Source organism: Bombus pyrosoma, linkage group LG5 (genome assembly GCF_014825855.1).
Source record: "Bombus pyrosoma isolate SC7728 linkage group LG5, ASM1482585v1, whole genome shotgun sequence".
NCBI classification, from domain to species: Eukaryota; Metazoa; Arthropoda; class Insecta; order Hymenoptera; family Apidae; genus Bombus; species Bombus pyrosoma.
The window spans coordinates 827,162-845,425 of NC_057774.1; the positions used below are offsets into that span (position 1 = coordinate 827,162).

At 39.5% G+C, this 18,264-nt stretch overlaps 1 protein-coding gene across 6 annotated transcripts in view; it reads left to right on the top strand.

Moving 5' to 3' along the window:
• The window catches only part of LOC122567549 (protein Wnt-7b), a 108,547-nt gene that overhangs the window by 85,593 nt on the left and 4,690 nt on the right, over positions 1-18,264 (top strand). For all 6 annotated transcript variants that reach the window (XM_043726214.1, XM_043726213.1, XM_043726212.1 and 3 more), the window contains one exon: positions 17,823-17,937. In XM_043726214.1, coding sequence (XP_043582149.1) covers positions 17,823-17,937 — 115 coding nt within the window. The remainder of the gene's footprint in view (positions 1-17,822; positions 17,938-18,264) is intronic.

The following is an 18,264-nucleotide window of genomic DNA, read 5'->3' on the forward strand; positions in this document are numbered from 1 at the left end:
AATGCCACGTAACTAGAAAGAAGTCGTCGTTTCAAAGACAATAACTAAACAGCAGCTCTGTGTCAAAGACAAACACATTACTCTTGTTGTTACAAACGTTATAGGTTCAAAGACCGTTGGTCTGGCTGGTTTCCTTCTTGTCGGAAGGAACAGTCGTTGGAATTGATCTATGCCGGTAGGCTGCGGTTACGACGCTTGTATTTCTGTACGTTGTTCCTTTTGGGGTGTCGTTGCTTTACTGCTATAGAATTTCCCTGTATTTGGTGCTTTGCGTATGTGTATCCTTTCGAACGTAATTTTTTAAGAAAGAGAATTTTTTGATGGGAAAGAATTTTGTGAAGATGGGCAATTTTTAGGGAAACTAAATTGAATAAGCAAAGATAGTATAAATAAGAATAGATCCTATATCTTTTACCGATAACGTTTCTTACACAGATTTGAGGATCTTTTAAGAAATTAATATAACGTCCGTGTAAGTCTATTTCCAGTTTATCTCCAACAACCGTGTAAGTTATAATAAACGAATGACGTATAGAAGAACGTATCGAAAACAAACAGGATCGATTCTATGTTTCTTACTCGTGAGCATTTCGTGTTAATTCTGAAAAGTGAACTGAATTCTGAACTGAAAACTGAATTTGTTAGAAATTAATACGCATATTACCGATGTAGCTTTGTTTATACAATGTGGGTTTGAAATCGTTCGCTCGATCGAAGTTAAATTGGATCTACCAGTTGTGAAAGGAGCGTATATTTCATCCTACCACTTGAGAATTAATTGCACGGTACAGGACAACGTAACTTGGTTCTACGCTCTAAAATATGCACGCGATAACGAACGTGAACTTGATATCGTATTGTGTGATAATTTCATGGCCGTTCTTAATATTTATAATTAACTGCCAAGCCTTGTTTGCGTTTACACCTCCTACTAACGCTTTCCAATCGTCGAAAAATAAAGGAGAAAACCAAAAGAATCTAACGACTAGAAAATGTAATCTCTGCCAATCGCACAAGACGAATCGAGAAAATTCAAACGATGCAAAAAGGTCCGACTAATCTCTTTCGAAACTTAGACGAAAAGGAAACTTGGACCAAGCGCTTCCAACATTCAAACAAGAAGGAAATAAGGAAGTGTAGCGACTGGAAAAAATTTAACTAACCGTTTCCAAGACTAGAAAGAATTCCAATGCTTAAAATTCTACAAATTTCTCCATAAATTCTCCGCCATGCATCCATCTTTCATTCTAAGAAGAAAATAAAGACCATTTGTCGTGGTTTCGTATTATCATCCATCTGGCGTTATCCATGTTCCATCCATTCCGAGTGAGTATTTCAAACGTGGTCAGGAATTACGCCTATCCGATACGTCTTGATTACTCTTTCATCTACCTTTGTTCTTTCCTTGCAGATGGTATCACGTAGTCTCGTTGTCCGCTAGATAACTATCGTTATTCAAAGATGAGAACGCGTGCACGATGGCGGACGGAAGATCGAGCTAAAAGCTTGGAAGGAATATGGTGGTTCGGTCGGTCGATAATCTTAACCGTGAAAATAACGATACGAACGTGCAGAACAGCCAGGTCCATTATTGATATCACCTTTCGCTTTCAGTGATCGTACGCGCGTCGTTTATACGTGTACGATATATACGCACGGTCGTCCCTCATTTTTCATCTCGTTTATTACTCTGATTCGTGTTTTTGTTTGCGTCGCGCATTAACGCGTATCGAAGCGGCCAGCTATTAATATGCATCGTATTTAACGACCGGGCTGTCCGATACTTGTGAATCAAAGTCCTACATTAATTCGAGATTTAACGACGCTGAGAGACATCATACGTATTTACATATGAATAGGTACATGTGTTAAGTGAGAGGGAGTTGAACGATCGCCCTTAGGATACGCATCGGGAACGCGTTAGTTCTTCGTACAGAGGAAATCGAAGTAAGCGTTAATGGCAGACGCGTTTAAGGATAAAGTTGATTGCTTCAGAGTTCCAAGTAATTTAAATATCTTTTTAGTCCTTGAGTTATTCCTCGAAGTTCTAATAGTTATACAGAAACTCTCGCTACCAATACGTTCCCGCCTTGTTTCTGCGTTTCTACGTTTTTACAACAATGTATCTGCGATTCAGCATTTCTGAACTCTTTGCAATTCTGTATTCGTCCGTATGCGCTTGCTTCCCCGGACTCGTATTTCATTGTATTCTCGCAGTTTTGCGTGACCGGATAAGACGAGCGTTTCTGTTCATCCATTCTTGCATTCCTTTAATCCTACATTTCTCTGTCTGTAGCATATTTGTCAAAGTTAGTGCTATCGCGATCATCCACTTTTTATTCTTCATCCTTGCTGTTATCTCGACGAGTGCAAGGACTTTTAACGTTCAAGATTTTCTTAAAGCGTGAAAAGCGTTAAACGCGAGACTAGAGCGAAGAATCCCGGGTACCGATAACAAACCTTCACGTTGTACTCAAAGTTGGCATATCTTTCATCGTTGAATAGAATACAATTGGCTCGAAAATGTCTGGACGAACGTACACAAACGAAGTTAACAAACGCACGATCGATCCATTCTTCGAGTCCATCGTTGATCCGTCGTCGAGGATTGCAGAAGAAAAAAGATGAACGTTGGATCTGGATGAAATCAACGACGAAGAGTGGCGAATCAAGAGACGAATCCGTTGTGTGGGTGCCGAAAAAAGGATGAAAAGCTAGAGAGAAGGGCGCGTGGTGGGAAGGAAGGTTGTAAGGAAGACGAGGAGAGGCGGTCGTTGAAACCCGAGGTTATCTCGGTGAACAGGCATGTCCTGCCACCACGCAGCAATGTTTCCGTCTTGTATTCTCCCGTGTCCGACAAGATCTTTATTTCGCCGTGAGAAAAATTTATCTGCTCGCAACAACACCTGGCATCACCTCCCGCAATGGCTATCCCCCTTGTTCCTCCTCTCCTTTTCCACCATGTTCGCCGCGAGGTTGAAAGTTCATTCGCACCTCGCTGCCGTTTGTCACAGATCGTTCGAGCCGCACCCACGCGGACAAATCGACGCCGCCTGGATCCATCGAGCTAACACCGTTGTTTCATAGCTAGTAATATAATAACTAATTTCTATTCGCTATTATGCGCTTTTTATCGTCGAGGGATATCGTAAAGTGGAAAAATCATACGAAAGCAACGTAAGATCCGAGTGAAACGAAGCGTAGCAGAAACCAAGCTTTTGGACCCTGTCCAAAGGAATTTTATGACTTTGATCCGTTAACGCCTCTGATTATCTTTCTATCAACCTTTCTATAAGTTTAAAGACTTTCCGTCCATCTGAATTATCAAAACAAGATCTTTCGACAGAACCCTCCAACGCCTTAACATAGTCCGGCAAATTTGAGAAAATCCGTCGAAGAAACCCCTACTTGTTTTCTTTTCACAAATACGTTCGACATTCGTCGTTCTAAAACGAATGACACATTTTGAAATACGGAATCGTTCTGTATCTGAAAACTACGATACAGGAAACTACCCCCGTGATATGATCTGTACCGCGACACAATCGACGATTTAATATCTAAATATACGTAAAAAATCGTACCCTACGAGGAACAAACCTATCTTCTTCCACTAAATAAATCTTCCTACCGAAACCAGAAAAGCAACGTAAGCAAGATTCCTAACATTCAGGACGTTTCTCCGCTTCATCAACATTCTGTACGACGTTTGCCACTTTAACCACATTCGTTTACAGCTACTATAACAGCCGCGATAAAACTCCGTACTACGTTTCATTATGCTAAATACAAGTTGTCTAGACGTTTTAAAACGAGACACGTTAAAACACGAAGAAAACTCTGTGGAACGTCGTCAGGCTAGAACTGTCGTTATTAGACGGTAAAATTTCGCCTGGGCAACGTGACGCAACTGGAAACGCGTCGATTACACGATTCTCTCGGGCCACGTACTCTCCTCTTACAAGTTTATCGTGACCCATTCGCGAGAACGAACGTACGATAATAAATTTCCGCGGTGCCGGTGCACCCACACGCCGGATTCGGCTCCGAGAGAGGTAGAGACAAGCCACTCAACTCGCCTTACAAGAATCGGTTTCAATTCATTGCGATCTCGCTTACAAAGTATCCGTTACAAGCTGCATGCTCCTCTACGAAAAAGGATTCCATTCTGAATCGATCGTAAACCATCGGCTGTCCACACGTGCTCACTTCGCGAATTTGTCGAACCAGTAGAGAAGTCGATCTTGTAACTTGAACTATCCTGTCATTCGGTGTCGATAGAGCTTCTATACGTTTGTTCTTCCAGGAAAATAACGAACTTGGTCAGTTTGTGGCATTCGTTAAACGGATATCTCTATTTGCAGACACGTCGTTCCTAGACGAGTTGTAAAACTAAAAAAAAAGAAAGGCTGCTTGGCAATTATAGAACAAGGGATCTGAAAGTGTTCGTATATGTTTGAAAAAATCGTAGTGTAATTTTTGGGTAATTTTTTTTTATTGCTATTTGATGACATGATTTACCAAATTTCTATTTATCGAAATCAAAGATGATCTTAATTTATACGTATAAGTATGGTTATCGTCTCTGCTGGAATGCAGAAGAAAAATACGCGCTCGTAAATACGAGTTTGTCTTGGTCATTTTGATAAACGGCGGCTAAGGTCAGATGTATTAGAGCAGTTAGCGAGGTGAGAATTCGTGTAAAAGGGCTGTAGTTTTCCCCACGTGGAAAACCTACCTTTCAGTTTTTAGGTCGAATACCAACGCGAGAGAATGAACTTGGTGCGTAGCGATATTTTCGGACAAAGAATTCAATTTAACATCTGATCTATAATTTTCTACGTTAAATCGCGTCTAATGATTTTTCGTATTTTTATAAACGAGATATATCGCAACGTGATCGAGTAATCTGATGTTATTAAATTTCTCAAGAACTTGGGAATATTTTTTGCTTCGTTTATATAATAAATCTTGTAAATGATAATTTCAAAGTGAAACGTTCTTTGCGCTTTTACTTTTACGAATTCTTTAAACACGAATAAATATCTAAAGAAATGTAAATAATTCTACAATTTTTATATTCTACAGATTCGTTTAATTTACAATTCTCGACGATAAACGGCGATGATTTAAAATCATGCCGCCTTCCACGATCCCACCGGCACAACGTACTGTAATTTAAACGAAAAAGGGAAATACATGTCTCGCATCGATATGCAAAGCAGCTTTAAAAACCATACGTTTCAGGCTTCCCTGGTTTTGCGTATACGTGTAAGGGCGACGCGTGAGTGTTTCGCATTACGCTGACATTTCACAAAGGTCAATATACAGATGTCAACACGATGTTATCTATTCAAATGCACACCTTCCCGATGTCGAGAAGCTTAAGTGCTCTTTAATGAAGCGTACGTGTACTGCCGCTTCACCTTGTCACAGCTGTCATCGGTTAGGCAATTCCATAGAAAAGAAAGAAAGAAGAAATACATGAGATTGCTTTCGCGAGATCGGTAAATTGCACGAAATCTCCTACCAAAGGTAGACTTTTATACAGTTGCATCGAATAAGGGAGGAAAGCATAAATCTTACTGACGTCTATCGATTACATGGTTATCAAATTTCATCGAGAATATAGAGCACGATGCAAAGAAAGGATAACCAACCGAAAGATAGAATTACTAGACCTGTTTGTGGTTGGTTCCATCATCGAATGGCGTACGAATAGTTCGAAATCGTAAAAAGTTTTAGATTTTGAGCGATTTTCCGCTACATTCTTATTCATATTTCAACAAATTTATAAGATCGATCTACGATAGGTCATGAAAATTTTTATCTTTACGTTCTACAACTAGATAATCTTTACGAGCATAAATTTTTACCAAATTGCATCGCAAGACAAGTTAAGAGTTAATTTAAGAACGAGACAAGATCTCTAGAAAATATTAACACGATTTATGGTTTAGCGATAGCGATTGCAAGAAACATAACACGTTCTTGTAATTGTATAAGGCAACGAAAGACTCTTAATTACCTCAACAGGACACGCTAAATTTACAGTAAATTTTGGTAGCGTTTTATTTAAATAAAAATTGCCTGTTTGTAAGATGCACGGATACTTTTGTGGGTGATCGTACACGTGTAAACATTTGTGTAACAATCCGAACAAAAATGCTCGAGCATCATAAAACAAATCGTGTCAAGTTTTCAAGATGTAACGACGCGATTATGCTAATGAGGTGCTCGCATCTCCACTAGATTGAGATTTCGCTTAAAATCAGTTATTTTCTATTCGGTCGGAACAGAAGTTGGTGTTGATATATGATTATTGAACTTCGAAACTTCGCGGTAACTTAACTACCGAGTTTAGATCCTTCGGATAAAAAATACGCGACAATATCTCGAATTCATCTAACAAAGAAGTTCGTTGGAAACATTCCACATAAATAAAGGAGGCACTCAAAAGTAAAAAAAAATCAACTTCATTTTTTATTGGTTTCACGATTTCCAGGTACGTCGTTGATATTCGATTCTCAAAACAAAAAATAAATTACTCTCAGAAGTACGTTCAGTGTAAAAAGTTGACTAAGTAAATATTGCTAAATTCCAAGATAAAGCTTGAAAAATAACCTTGCTTCTAACGTTATCATTTTTCTCTAATTTCCAATTTTGGAGTTAATCAGTACGGCTTCCGAGTGGTTCCAATAAAACTTGATAGAATCTGGGGCATCGCGAGGGATCTACGGCGAGATTTTTTGCGAATCGGTTGGCTTCTCGACCGACGATAGAGCGACCTTTTGGCCAGGTTGGTCCGAAAAAGCAGTGCCGTTCCACGCTGGCACGCCCAGCGCCAATGAGTTTCGCGTTAATGACTATTTAGAAGCACGATGCTCGCGTGCAGACGAACGGAATTAATTTTAAATTCGGTACACCGGTGAGTCACTGCACCACCCGAGCAACAAGAGGCTAATGACTAACTGTGCTTAATCACAGGTCAGATTTTTTTTTATCAGCCCGCTTCTTAGAACCGGAACTCGTAGCCGTTGTTTTTCAAATTAGAGAAAAAAGATATACGATTTCGCACTGATGGAGAAATCGTTCGTTTCTCTCGTCTTTTAATCTGATTTTCTGAACACCTTTTTTATGTAAATTTTACGCGTGAATTATGATACGCCATTAATAATCTTTGAGATTATATAAAAACCGGTCGTTGAGTTGTCAATGTTTTGAACGTAAAACGCGTATATCGCCGAAAGATAGGTTTTTAAATTAGAAATTCGTTAATTAAAAACTTCGATTCTCGTTGTACATTTTTTCTCTTTAGCGATCATTTTTGGAAAGCTTTTGAAGACATCGACGATACGAATAGTCGAACAGTTGATATAAAATAATTTAACGCAGCGTAAAAATAAAAATAAGAAATCGGGAGTCGAAAAATGCCGTTGCTATTGCAATGACACTTTAACATGACGCACGATGTAAACGTTCCCATTTGAGTTGGTTTTCTAACAGCAGCTACTTCTCTTGGGACGCGATAACATGCGAGGAAGAGTGTGAATTTGTCGAGCTTGAAAGAACGCTTTCAGTCACCCTTTTAAAGGATATTGCTCGGAATAGCGCGTTGCTTGGCGAAGGTGAGAAAGATAAAGACTGAAATTCAGATTTTTGCTTAAGAGCCGAGTTTTAAGAGAAAAATAAAATTTTGCGATATATAATGCAGAAATAACTGGATACTTAACGAGAATATTACGAAGGATGCTAATAGAATTTAAAAGGACGATACGTTTTAACTACCTGTATGTTAAAACATCCCCAAAGTGTCGATTGTTTGATCTTTGAACCCATGTATAAAGTTAAACATTTAATATTTTCATTATTCTCATACCAAATGCAATATATTTTGAATTTTACGTTTACTTTGTAAAACTTTGCTTCAACAGAATTTACTATCGTTAATAACTCGAACCTTGTAACTTTTCAAACACGTATCGCTGCTAATATTGGTTCAGTCTCTTCTACTTCCACATCTTCGATATCTACTGCCCCCCCCCTCGCCCCCCAAAAAAGCCAATAGAAAAAAATCAAAAATCATTGAAAGTGGATCATCTTTCGTTAGACAAATTGAATCACCTGGCGGACATCTTTAGGAACTCGATCTCTTCTACGATAAGCAAAGCTGAACTAGAAATCTACCAATTTTTCTCTCCTGAGGGGTTGAAACGACTCGCATAATGGAAAGGGGAAAGAAGACACCGGAGCTCGGTATTTTATTGCTTGGACGCGATACGATCGTGCTCGTTACCTTTAATAAGATCGCTCGCGAGGCATAAAATCGCGAGGGCATAATAACAACGTCCCGCGAGCGCAACGCCGGCCACGGACAATGTTATTGTAGGTGGAAGTGTGACGCATCACCGTTTTGAAATACTGCTATCAACGTCAGGACCCGGAATGATCGCGGTCCCGATCGTCCTGGATGCCGGACGTCGTGGAGATTTAGCGCTTGTCAGGACCGTTTCGTTCCAGTTTTACCGCCGCGAGCGTCTCGAATCGCTCGTATATCGCCGCGCGCTAATTAGGCGACAGCTAATTAGCGTGTACTCTCGCTGTTGCGGCTCAATCGTCGCGCACGATAGCGCACGAGAAACGTCTTGTCTCACCAGCGATCGGCTTTCGAACGAACGATGCTGTTCTAGGACTGGTCTTCAACCGGAGTTTCAATCGATTTGATTCGATAGCGAATACGTAAAGCTGAAGTTTTACATGATCTATTACGCGCGTGAGGCTAATGTAGCGTGTGCTTGTGCGGCGAAAAGTCGTGCTTTTGTTTTCCAGTGAATGGTTTTCAATTCTTTGTACGTAATAAACTTTGTACGTTTAGTTAAATTCCATTTATCGATATCGATATTCATTGACAACGTCAATTGAACAACGTTGATAGAATCACCTTACAGCGGCGGTCTGCCTAAGTCGATGTGGACGTTGTGTCTGACGGTTACAGCAAATCCAACCTTAACGGAATTTTTTCGTAGGCCAGAATGGAAATAGAACAGGGGATAAATTAAACGGCGAACATGAATCGAGCTTGTCTTCCGGTTACAGAGAAAGATCTCGTGATTATCAAGTGCAGCACCATAAACGCGAAGGATAATAAACTAACGCTCGCGAAACGACGTAAATCATTGGTTCCGTCCGAGCAAGCGTGCGTTCGGTTCGCCACGATGCTGGCTCGATTCGCACGTGAAAGTAGACCATTTGCCAACAGCTTGTAGCGTAGAGACGCCGGTCCTTTGAGACCGAGGTCCTTTCGATGAAAATGAAACAGTTTCAGATAAGACAGAGATCTATGTTGCACTTGGCCAGAGAAATGTGACGCGAAAAGAATCGATGACATTATTTGTAGCTGATTCTTAGACTTATAAAAATGTGGAAACACGAAGGATACGAGGAAAGGAATTTTGCAATTTTTCAACTTCCTGCAATTGCACCTTAACGGAGAAGATCAAAATAAAGCGTTCCAACTGAAAATATTATGAAAGATCATAAAAGAAAGGAGGTATCAGTTCATCCGTCGTTTTTCCATCCAAAGTTTCCCTAAACTCAGCGATATACGTATAATTTTTATAAAAATTCCAAATTTAATTTCAAAATATTTTTTTACGACGATGTATGTATACCTTTCCCTATGAGATGTTAGTCGTATAGTTGATAAAGATGAATGCAACGTAAATATTAATATCGTGCTTTTCGACGAAACTTAATTTTTCTGATCGTCTTTTCCAACAATCGATATCAACCGTTTCTGACTCACCGAAAAAGTACAAGTTGCTCCTTAACCAACGACAAATTGTACCTATACCCACGCGTGTAACTATTACAGAATTGTTCGCGGGCGAACATTTCATATCTCGCAACAAAGTGTACACCCCGAGAGTGGTTCGTAAAGCGTAAACGCGCATAAAGCAAAGACGACATTGACAAACGATTCGTCGATCGATGACCATTGCTCGAATTAGTTAAGATATTTAAATTAAAGATTTTAAAGTAAATGATTGTGTTCCCATATATGAAATAGCGAGAGTAACAGAAGCAATAACCACAGAAAAAGACATCTTAGACGCGCTTTTATACTCGTCGCGTTTCCAAAATCCAGGGATAGGAGGTAATCGAATAGTCGACACCATGACGAAATCAAATTTCGTTATTAAATTTTAACTGGTACCCCTCGATCATCGTAAACAATCGCCCACGTGAACAAGGCTGTCGCTTATAAATTTCTCGAGGCCATCATACGAGTCACTTAAAACACGATGATATAAATTAAAAGACGTCCGTATCCCACCGATCGATCGCGAACACGGCCCGTTCCTTTTTCGGCTTTACACCATGCTTTATTGCCTCGACTTAGGGTACCACCGGTTACGTGTTAATTTAGAAACACTCTCTGTCGATGATTATACTCGTACCGTTTTGACTCGAGCACGCGTAGATTCTTGATAGCAGCGGAGATTAAATATCGGAGATTTATGTTGTCGCTCGCAAGCGTCAAGAAATTTTAATTAACCCCTTTATATTTATATCCTCTGGCCCAAGAGACGGAGAAAGTCTCGATGAAAGATCGATTTGTATTCAACGTCTACATTTCGCGTTATACGAGGATCCATCGTGCATTACAGCTATTCGAAGCAACAAATTTCAATGTGAATCAATAAACTAAACTTCTCTCTCTCTCTCTCTCTCTTTTTCTCTGATCTTAGCATTCGACGCGATTTATCAAAAATCAATAGACTCGAAATACTATATATTTATAAACCCCGCATAAATTTCACCGACTAGTCAGATATTTCGAATCTCAACGACGACGCAGCTTCGTTTATCCTTCGTAATATCTTCGGACATTAATAAGTACCCAGGAAAGAAACGCGATATACACACGTATACGTGCGACCTTGTATAACGCAGTGCGCAAATAGATCGAGGCTTGCTCTTCGAAATCAGCGTGCGTTGCGTCCTAATATGGACGCGATGCTCATTTCGCGTTCACAATTTACAGCTGAAATGAATTTATGGAAAGGCAAGCGTCCTCCATTTCCTCCGCCCGTTCCAGCAGCCGCCGCCGCCGCCACCGCCGCCGTGGACGCCGACGAAACGATAAATTTCCCCGTTACCCTCTTCCGACACTAAATAGATGTACGCGCTGCCGTCCTTTGACATAAACGCTCGAGCATAAATTCATCAGGCCCGGGACCGATCCACTCGCCTAACAGTCCTCCGCGTCGCCGCGTATACGATCCAACGTCCACTCACGAGGAAAACGACCTGTTGCTCGATAAATCGACGCCAACCTCGTGGAGAACGATCCACGGGACGTTGGCTGACGTTACGACGCTTGCGAAGGTAATCTTCCTGTCAACGATGAACCATGGCCGATTGTCATATCGTTAGATCGTATTTTAGATCCTACTTTTTTTTATTTTATCTCTATCGCGTCCTTTAAGACGTTTTCCAACTAATTGTATTTTTCCATTGCCAATTTCTTACGTCCAAAGAGGAAACGAAGAGTAGGTATCGATATGTAAAACGTTAGGTATACTTATGCCAGTATTATTTGGCAGTAATTAGTAAGAAAGTTAGATCGATTTGAGTAATTAAGAAAGTAGTTTTTGAAAAAGAGAAAATAATCGATCGATGTCCTCAGCGACATCTTTCAAACGTCTGTGAAAATATAGATAATTATGAAAACTCCGTAGATCAAAAAGAACCAACTTCCTGTACTATCGTGTTTCTCTAGAAACTTTGTTCACACGGTATATGTAAAATGAATAAAAGGAAGAAAATCGTTACACGAAATATTTCGAAGAGAGCGACTTTTATTCGGGTAACTGGTATAATGGTTACGGAAAAAATTTGCTCGAGTGAAAGCGAACGTTTTATCGCTAATTATATGTGAAAGTTGTATGAATGAAAGTGGAGACCATAAACATTTCCAAACAAATGATAAAATTCTTTTTTAACAAGATTGTTCCGAAGAAAAAAAGAAATTTGCGCTCATTAATGTTCAAAATCCCTATTCAGCAAACTATCGATCATGCGTTATTTTTATTTTATAATTAATCTTCCTTAACACTTTACTAACCGCTAGCGGTTCAACAGCATACGCGCGTCCGACCGGCAGTTCAGGCGCAGATTCTCCCTGGCATCGGCTCTGTTTCAGTTTAGACTCTCCAATACCATTCTTTTCGTTCATCGCGAACGGTAAGTTTTTCAAATTGGTATAAAACTGTGGGAGCTTACAAAGCAACGCAACTGACGCAACTGAGCAAGGTACCTTAGTACTAAATAACAAATTACTGCTCAAATAATGAGAAAGATTGTCGGCGACGAAATACCGATTAACAGGCTATCGGTAAGCGTCGGCGGCGAAAAGCCAATAAGCTATCAGTCGGTAAACATCTGCGGTTAAAAGCCAATTAATAGGCTATCGGTCGGTAAGAGTCTGCGGCGAAAAGCTAATTAATAGGCCATCGGTTGGTAAGCGTCGGCAACAAAAACCGATTAATCGGCTATCAGTCGGTAAAGTGTTAACCGCGTTACAAAAAGAAGACGGTATAAGAACGACAATAATAACCGTAATGTCTCTGTTTAATTAAAGAATTCTTCCGTCGCACTACTGATGTCGAAAACAGGTCTTTACCCTCGTTTTGTTGCGTGCTAAACTGGATTTTATGAGACAATAAAATGAACGATTTTCCTACATCAAATAATTTAATCCGATATAATATAATAATTTATCATCTGATACACTGATACACCAAAACGGATACTCTGACCAAGATCTCTCATAACCATACGATCTATAAAGAATTTCAGCACCCTCGAAAATGATAGAGACTCTCCTACGATATAATTCTGCGGACGTAATAAATTCATAGGTGATCGATCACCGATGTAAAACAGAAACTGCGACCAAAATCCCCTATAGCAATGCGATCCATAAAGAATTTCAGCACCCTACGAGATGATAGAGACTCTCCTACGAGTCTGCAGATATAATAAATTAATAGATAATTGATCAGAAATGTAAAAGAGAAACTCCAACCAAGATCCCCTATGGCAACACGTCCTATAAAGAGTTCCAGCACCCTCGAAAATAGTAGAGACTCTGCTACGTCTCTGCAGATATAATAAATTAATAGACGATCGATCATCCATATAAAGGAGAAACTCTAACCAAGATTCCCTGTAACAATACGGTGCATAAAGCATCTCAGCACCCTCGAAAATGATAGAGAATCTCTGTAATCGCAATAAATTAAGCAAAGATCTTTTATAGGTGTGCGAGAACCTACGCGTTACAAAATCACCGCCATAAAATGATATCAACCCGTGTCGAAATTACTGTGAAGCACCCCTTTCGCGCTTAAAAGTCAAAAAAGAAGGTTCAGGAAAAAGGCACGTAAGAGAGAAAAAAGAAACATTCGCATAGAACGCGTGCTACGGTAATTTATATGGAATACGTGAGCACGAATCCTCCGAAGCATTTTCGACTCGGCGTGGATGTCGCGTGCTACATAAATTGGATGCATCGAGACACGCGGGAACGAGCAGCAGATACCGATCTGCTCGTTGGCGTCTTATAAATCAACGAGCCGATCGGCGAGAGATACGGATCTCGGCCGCGTTATAACCCGTGACTACGAGTCGCTTGGCCGATCATGGCGCCCGGCGTGAACGCGTCCATTTTCCTCGTCCATCGGCCGTCAGAGCGACGAGGACCACGTCGAAGACAATAAGAGCATCAAGGGTAGATCACGAGCCGCATACCTTCGTGTAGTCGTCTGCACGCGATGTATTTCATCGGTCAGTTCGCGACGTGTTTCTTGACTCGCGTTCGCACGTCACTTTCACGCGGAGAAGTAAAATGCAACTGGAGGATGATTTAATTTATCCGGTTGTTGATGTATGATTATGTTGGAAGGCATTTTTTAGACACAGTGGATATATATGTTTGTAGATATATCGTTTCGTTATGTTAGAATCTTTACGCGTACGATGATCGACACGAGAACGGTTTACGTACTTTTAAATTCGAGTATTTTTTATGAGACGTTTTGCTTTATTACCATTTTTTATTTGAATATTATTTTGTGATATTGTAGCGTTAACGTTGTAGCAATGTAATATATTATCGTACAACCGAACCTAGCAAAATTATCGATTCGTCCTTTCTTCGATCGTTTTCGGTCATATCCATAGAAGGGAATTTCTTAAAAGAATATCGCGGTGGAAGAATTAACGTAAAATTTAAATAATTGGCGGACACGAGAAGCAAATCGTTCTTTGATAATGCAATAACTTTCGAAGAAATTAACAAAAATTCCAAAATTAAAGTAAAATTGCGGCAACGGACAAGAGCAAAGACGGACAAAGTTTAGAAATTCTAATCAAAATTCGATCGCGTGTAAAATATAATTTGTAGAAATGTTCTTAGGGATATAGGGAAAGATGAAAGATTTGTAAATTCAAGATGTTCGGATCAAAAATCTTTCGTTAATGACAAATTCGTAAGAAAATTTGATACCGATACGTGTAATAAATATTTCGCATCAATCGGCCAAACCAGTTATTCTCCTTCAATTCAATGACATAGTTTTTAATATCAATCTGATAAGCTGCTACAAATAAAACACTACGTAACATTCGCGTCAAAGCTAAAACTACGGTTTCAAACTGTACGTTGAATTTTCAGTTCGATAAAAATGAACAGCTGTATCAAAAATTCGGAATAAATCGAGGCTAGCTTATCGAGGAAAGATTGTAACAAATATATTGAATTTTATTCAAATGCTCTCGTGCTGTGTTTCGAGTAAGCATAAAATATATATACTCATCTATCATGGAGAACACTTTTCTGCGTTATTATTAAACATGAATTATTCATACATACGTTCCCGATAAATGTTTTCACTTTCATAAAGGATGTATCGCATATTTTTATATGCTCGTTGACAACGCTTATATTCTACCCTGTCATACTATTTTACCATGAAGTTTTCTCGCCTGAAATTATTCCTTTGATATAACGTACCGGAAGATGCATATATAATCAAGAAACATACTATTAGGTGAACCATGAATTTTAATCTAGAAACATACATCGCACAAGTAATCGAAATATAATCACTATAACGTAAATCCAAACTTGGTTATTCATTTTATTTACACTTCGATTTACACTTTGTAAGATTATTCCTACTTGAGAAATTGAACTGCCAGTATCTTGTGCGTTTATTATTATTGCGAAAGTTTCCAATATTATACATCCAATAGGTAATACTCAAAAGCGCAATAATTTCCATCTGTTTACCAATCAAATTTCATGCTGGATAAAATTGAATAACAATATTCCAAAGAAGGAAAAACCATTTGCAATTGCAACCATTTACAATTCGGTAATTTACATCGATATATTAAAGCTGGGTTGCACACAAATTGTTGTATTGCTCAAATTCTAACCGTTCCTCTTTATTCTAGCAATAAACCTACCGTATTACTGACCTTCGTAATGAGCCATCCCAATAAACGAAATAGTCTCCAAAGTTGAAAATAGAATAACTACCTTTTCTTTCGCTAAATGCGTATCCTATAATTCTCGGAATGCAGAGAACATAGGTGTTCAGTTATTAATGGTTCGATATTTTACCTGTTTCTTGTTCCGGAACAATTTCGATCGTGGAAAATCGGTCTTTGCTTTCAAGGTAACTACCACAACAACGTGGATCGATCAAAATCAGCGGCAAAAATCACGTCAAATGATTGGAAAGCACATGTCACGTAGTACATACCTCTGTTCGCTTTCACGATGCACATGAACGCGTGACCGTGAATTATGATTCGACGAACGTAACAAACATCGATCGATGTTTTCGTGCGATTACGCTTTTAGAAAGATTCGTTGTAATTATAATCGAATCTTTTGAATTTCGCGTCTTGCCGACGCAATGATATACTTTATATTTACGTTACATAATATGCATTGTATAGAATACAAATGATACATGGCTAAAGTTACAAATTTATTGCCGTCGGCAGTCTCTACGTCCATAAACAGTAATAGATTCACGAACGAGTAATTTATAACGTTTCTAGGATTTAAAATCATTATCAATGAAACAGGACAAAACGATTCCATTTACGAAAAAGAAGTTAACGCTAAGGATGTTGCACGAGCAATTCACAAACAGATATTTCGTAATATCGTTAAAATTGTTAGCGAAGGAGCGAATAAAGAACGTGGTCAAAGAATGTCTAGAAATTTTTTCATTTACGAAAAAGGATAGATATCTATAAAACTAGTTCATCGAAGTTGAAAAAACCGAGTCTGTTTCATCGTTCCATTAGGACAATAAAAATTAAGCGAAACCTTTAATCGAGAAATCAAAGCCACGATGCGTAAAACCGTGCCACGATATTCGATGCATCGTGAATATTGCTTTGTCAAACTCCATAAAATCGCCTCCGGATCCATCGGATGGCTCTTTGCAGTTTTATTTCACGCGATAATTAGGCGTCGGTGTGAAAGGCGAACCTGACGTTCGAATTAAAGTTGGCCGAGGTTGATGGCTGCCAAGCGAGCGCAAAATCAACTTGGACGCGGGACGGTATCGCGTAGGTGTTTGGAACGAGGAGCGACCGAGCTGTGGCGAAAGGAAAGGGGGGAAAAAAAGAGGCAACATCGAGAGAAGAAAGGAACGCGGCGGTAACTCATTCAGCATGGCAAACGAGCTGAAAGAGCTCCGCGGGTAATTAATTGTGCTAGCGCTTTACGCGACCCTACGTGTGTCGGAAAGCTGTAAATTAGCGTGACGGAAACGCCAGGGGACAGTGTGGGCTTGCGCCGTTGATGTATCATGCTTGTCGACGAAATGAAGTAGATCGGATCGCGCGACGTGGATTAAAACGTGCGCCACGCGGACGAATTGGGCAAAAATACAGCCTCGCACTTAGTAAATGCCATCTTCAGATCGCGCAACGAAGAACGTAGGTTTTCTTCGCGAATGTAAAACGAAGTAAAAGCAATAACCCGAAGTTACAACATTTGCGGAGAGAGTCAGACATTTTTAGTTGAGTTAAAGACCGCGAATATTTATGCGTTTGTAGAAAATTTGAAGAACGTGTATAATGTGCAAGAGTATATAAAACGTTCAAAGCGAAATACTCGTTGTCGTATTTAGCAGATAAAACGAATCTCTTAAATTCTAGTTCTTTAATTGAATTCGTACAAATATGGATTTGCATAGCCATTCGCAGCCAAGTTGTTAATTAAAATAAAACTGGAAAATATTAGAAATTCTACGCAGAATAATTTCGCGTAGAGTTATTTCGCTCTGTAACGAGTATCTAAAAATTCAAAGATACCAAACCTTATCAATCGTTATGTAAATGTATCTATTCGTGAAACGTTGGAAAATAGGATTTATAGAAAAAAAGAAATAAAATCTGCGCTGAAACATTCAACGCGAGTCTTTCCAACAGAAGTTTTAACGTTTTATCGAAAGATTGCCAAACACCCCTCGAACGAACAAAAGAGTAAATCCAGGTGCACCGGGACAGACAATTAACGCTTTCTTTCAAAAACAGCCTGCTCTTCTTTGTATTGTTCCGAGGATGGTACCGTCTATCGTAACTCTATCTGTCACACGTTCTTACCACGTTTTTACGTATAGCTGGAAATCCCTATACACGTTTCCTACCTATCGCGCAAACTGGACAGACTGGACTGCTTCGATGCTAGATCTAACAGGAAATTTCTCACTGATCTATTTCAGGAAGCAGGGAAGCAGCTTTCACGTACGCAATAAGTTCAGCGGGTGTAACGTACGCCGTGACCGCAGCTTGCAGCAGAGGCAACATCACCGCATGCGGTTGCGAACCGACCGTAAGGTAAACTCGTTGTCGTTGCTTTTACGTTTTCTTTTCGCCGGTTAACGCTGGTTATCAAAGCGGCTATGTATGTACTTGAAAGTATATTCGAAGGTCGTTCTAGTTTCTGTATCACGTAAGATTACGATTGCATGGGAGGGTTGATAAGAGATCGTTGGATAATACCAGTTCGCGAAAACGGTACAACATTTTCAAACGACCTGATAACATCTGATTAAGAGTCGAATTTCTTCGAATAGAAACACAAAAGTTACATACAGCGATAACGTAATAGCTTTCTTGCAAAAATTTCACGCAGAACGACGCAGAAATTTTTCGACGTGCACT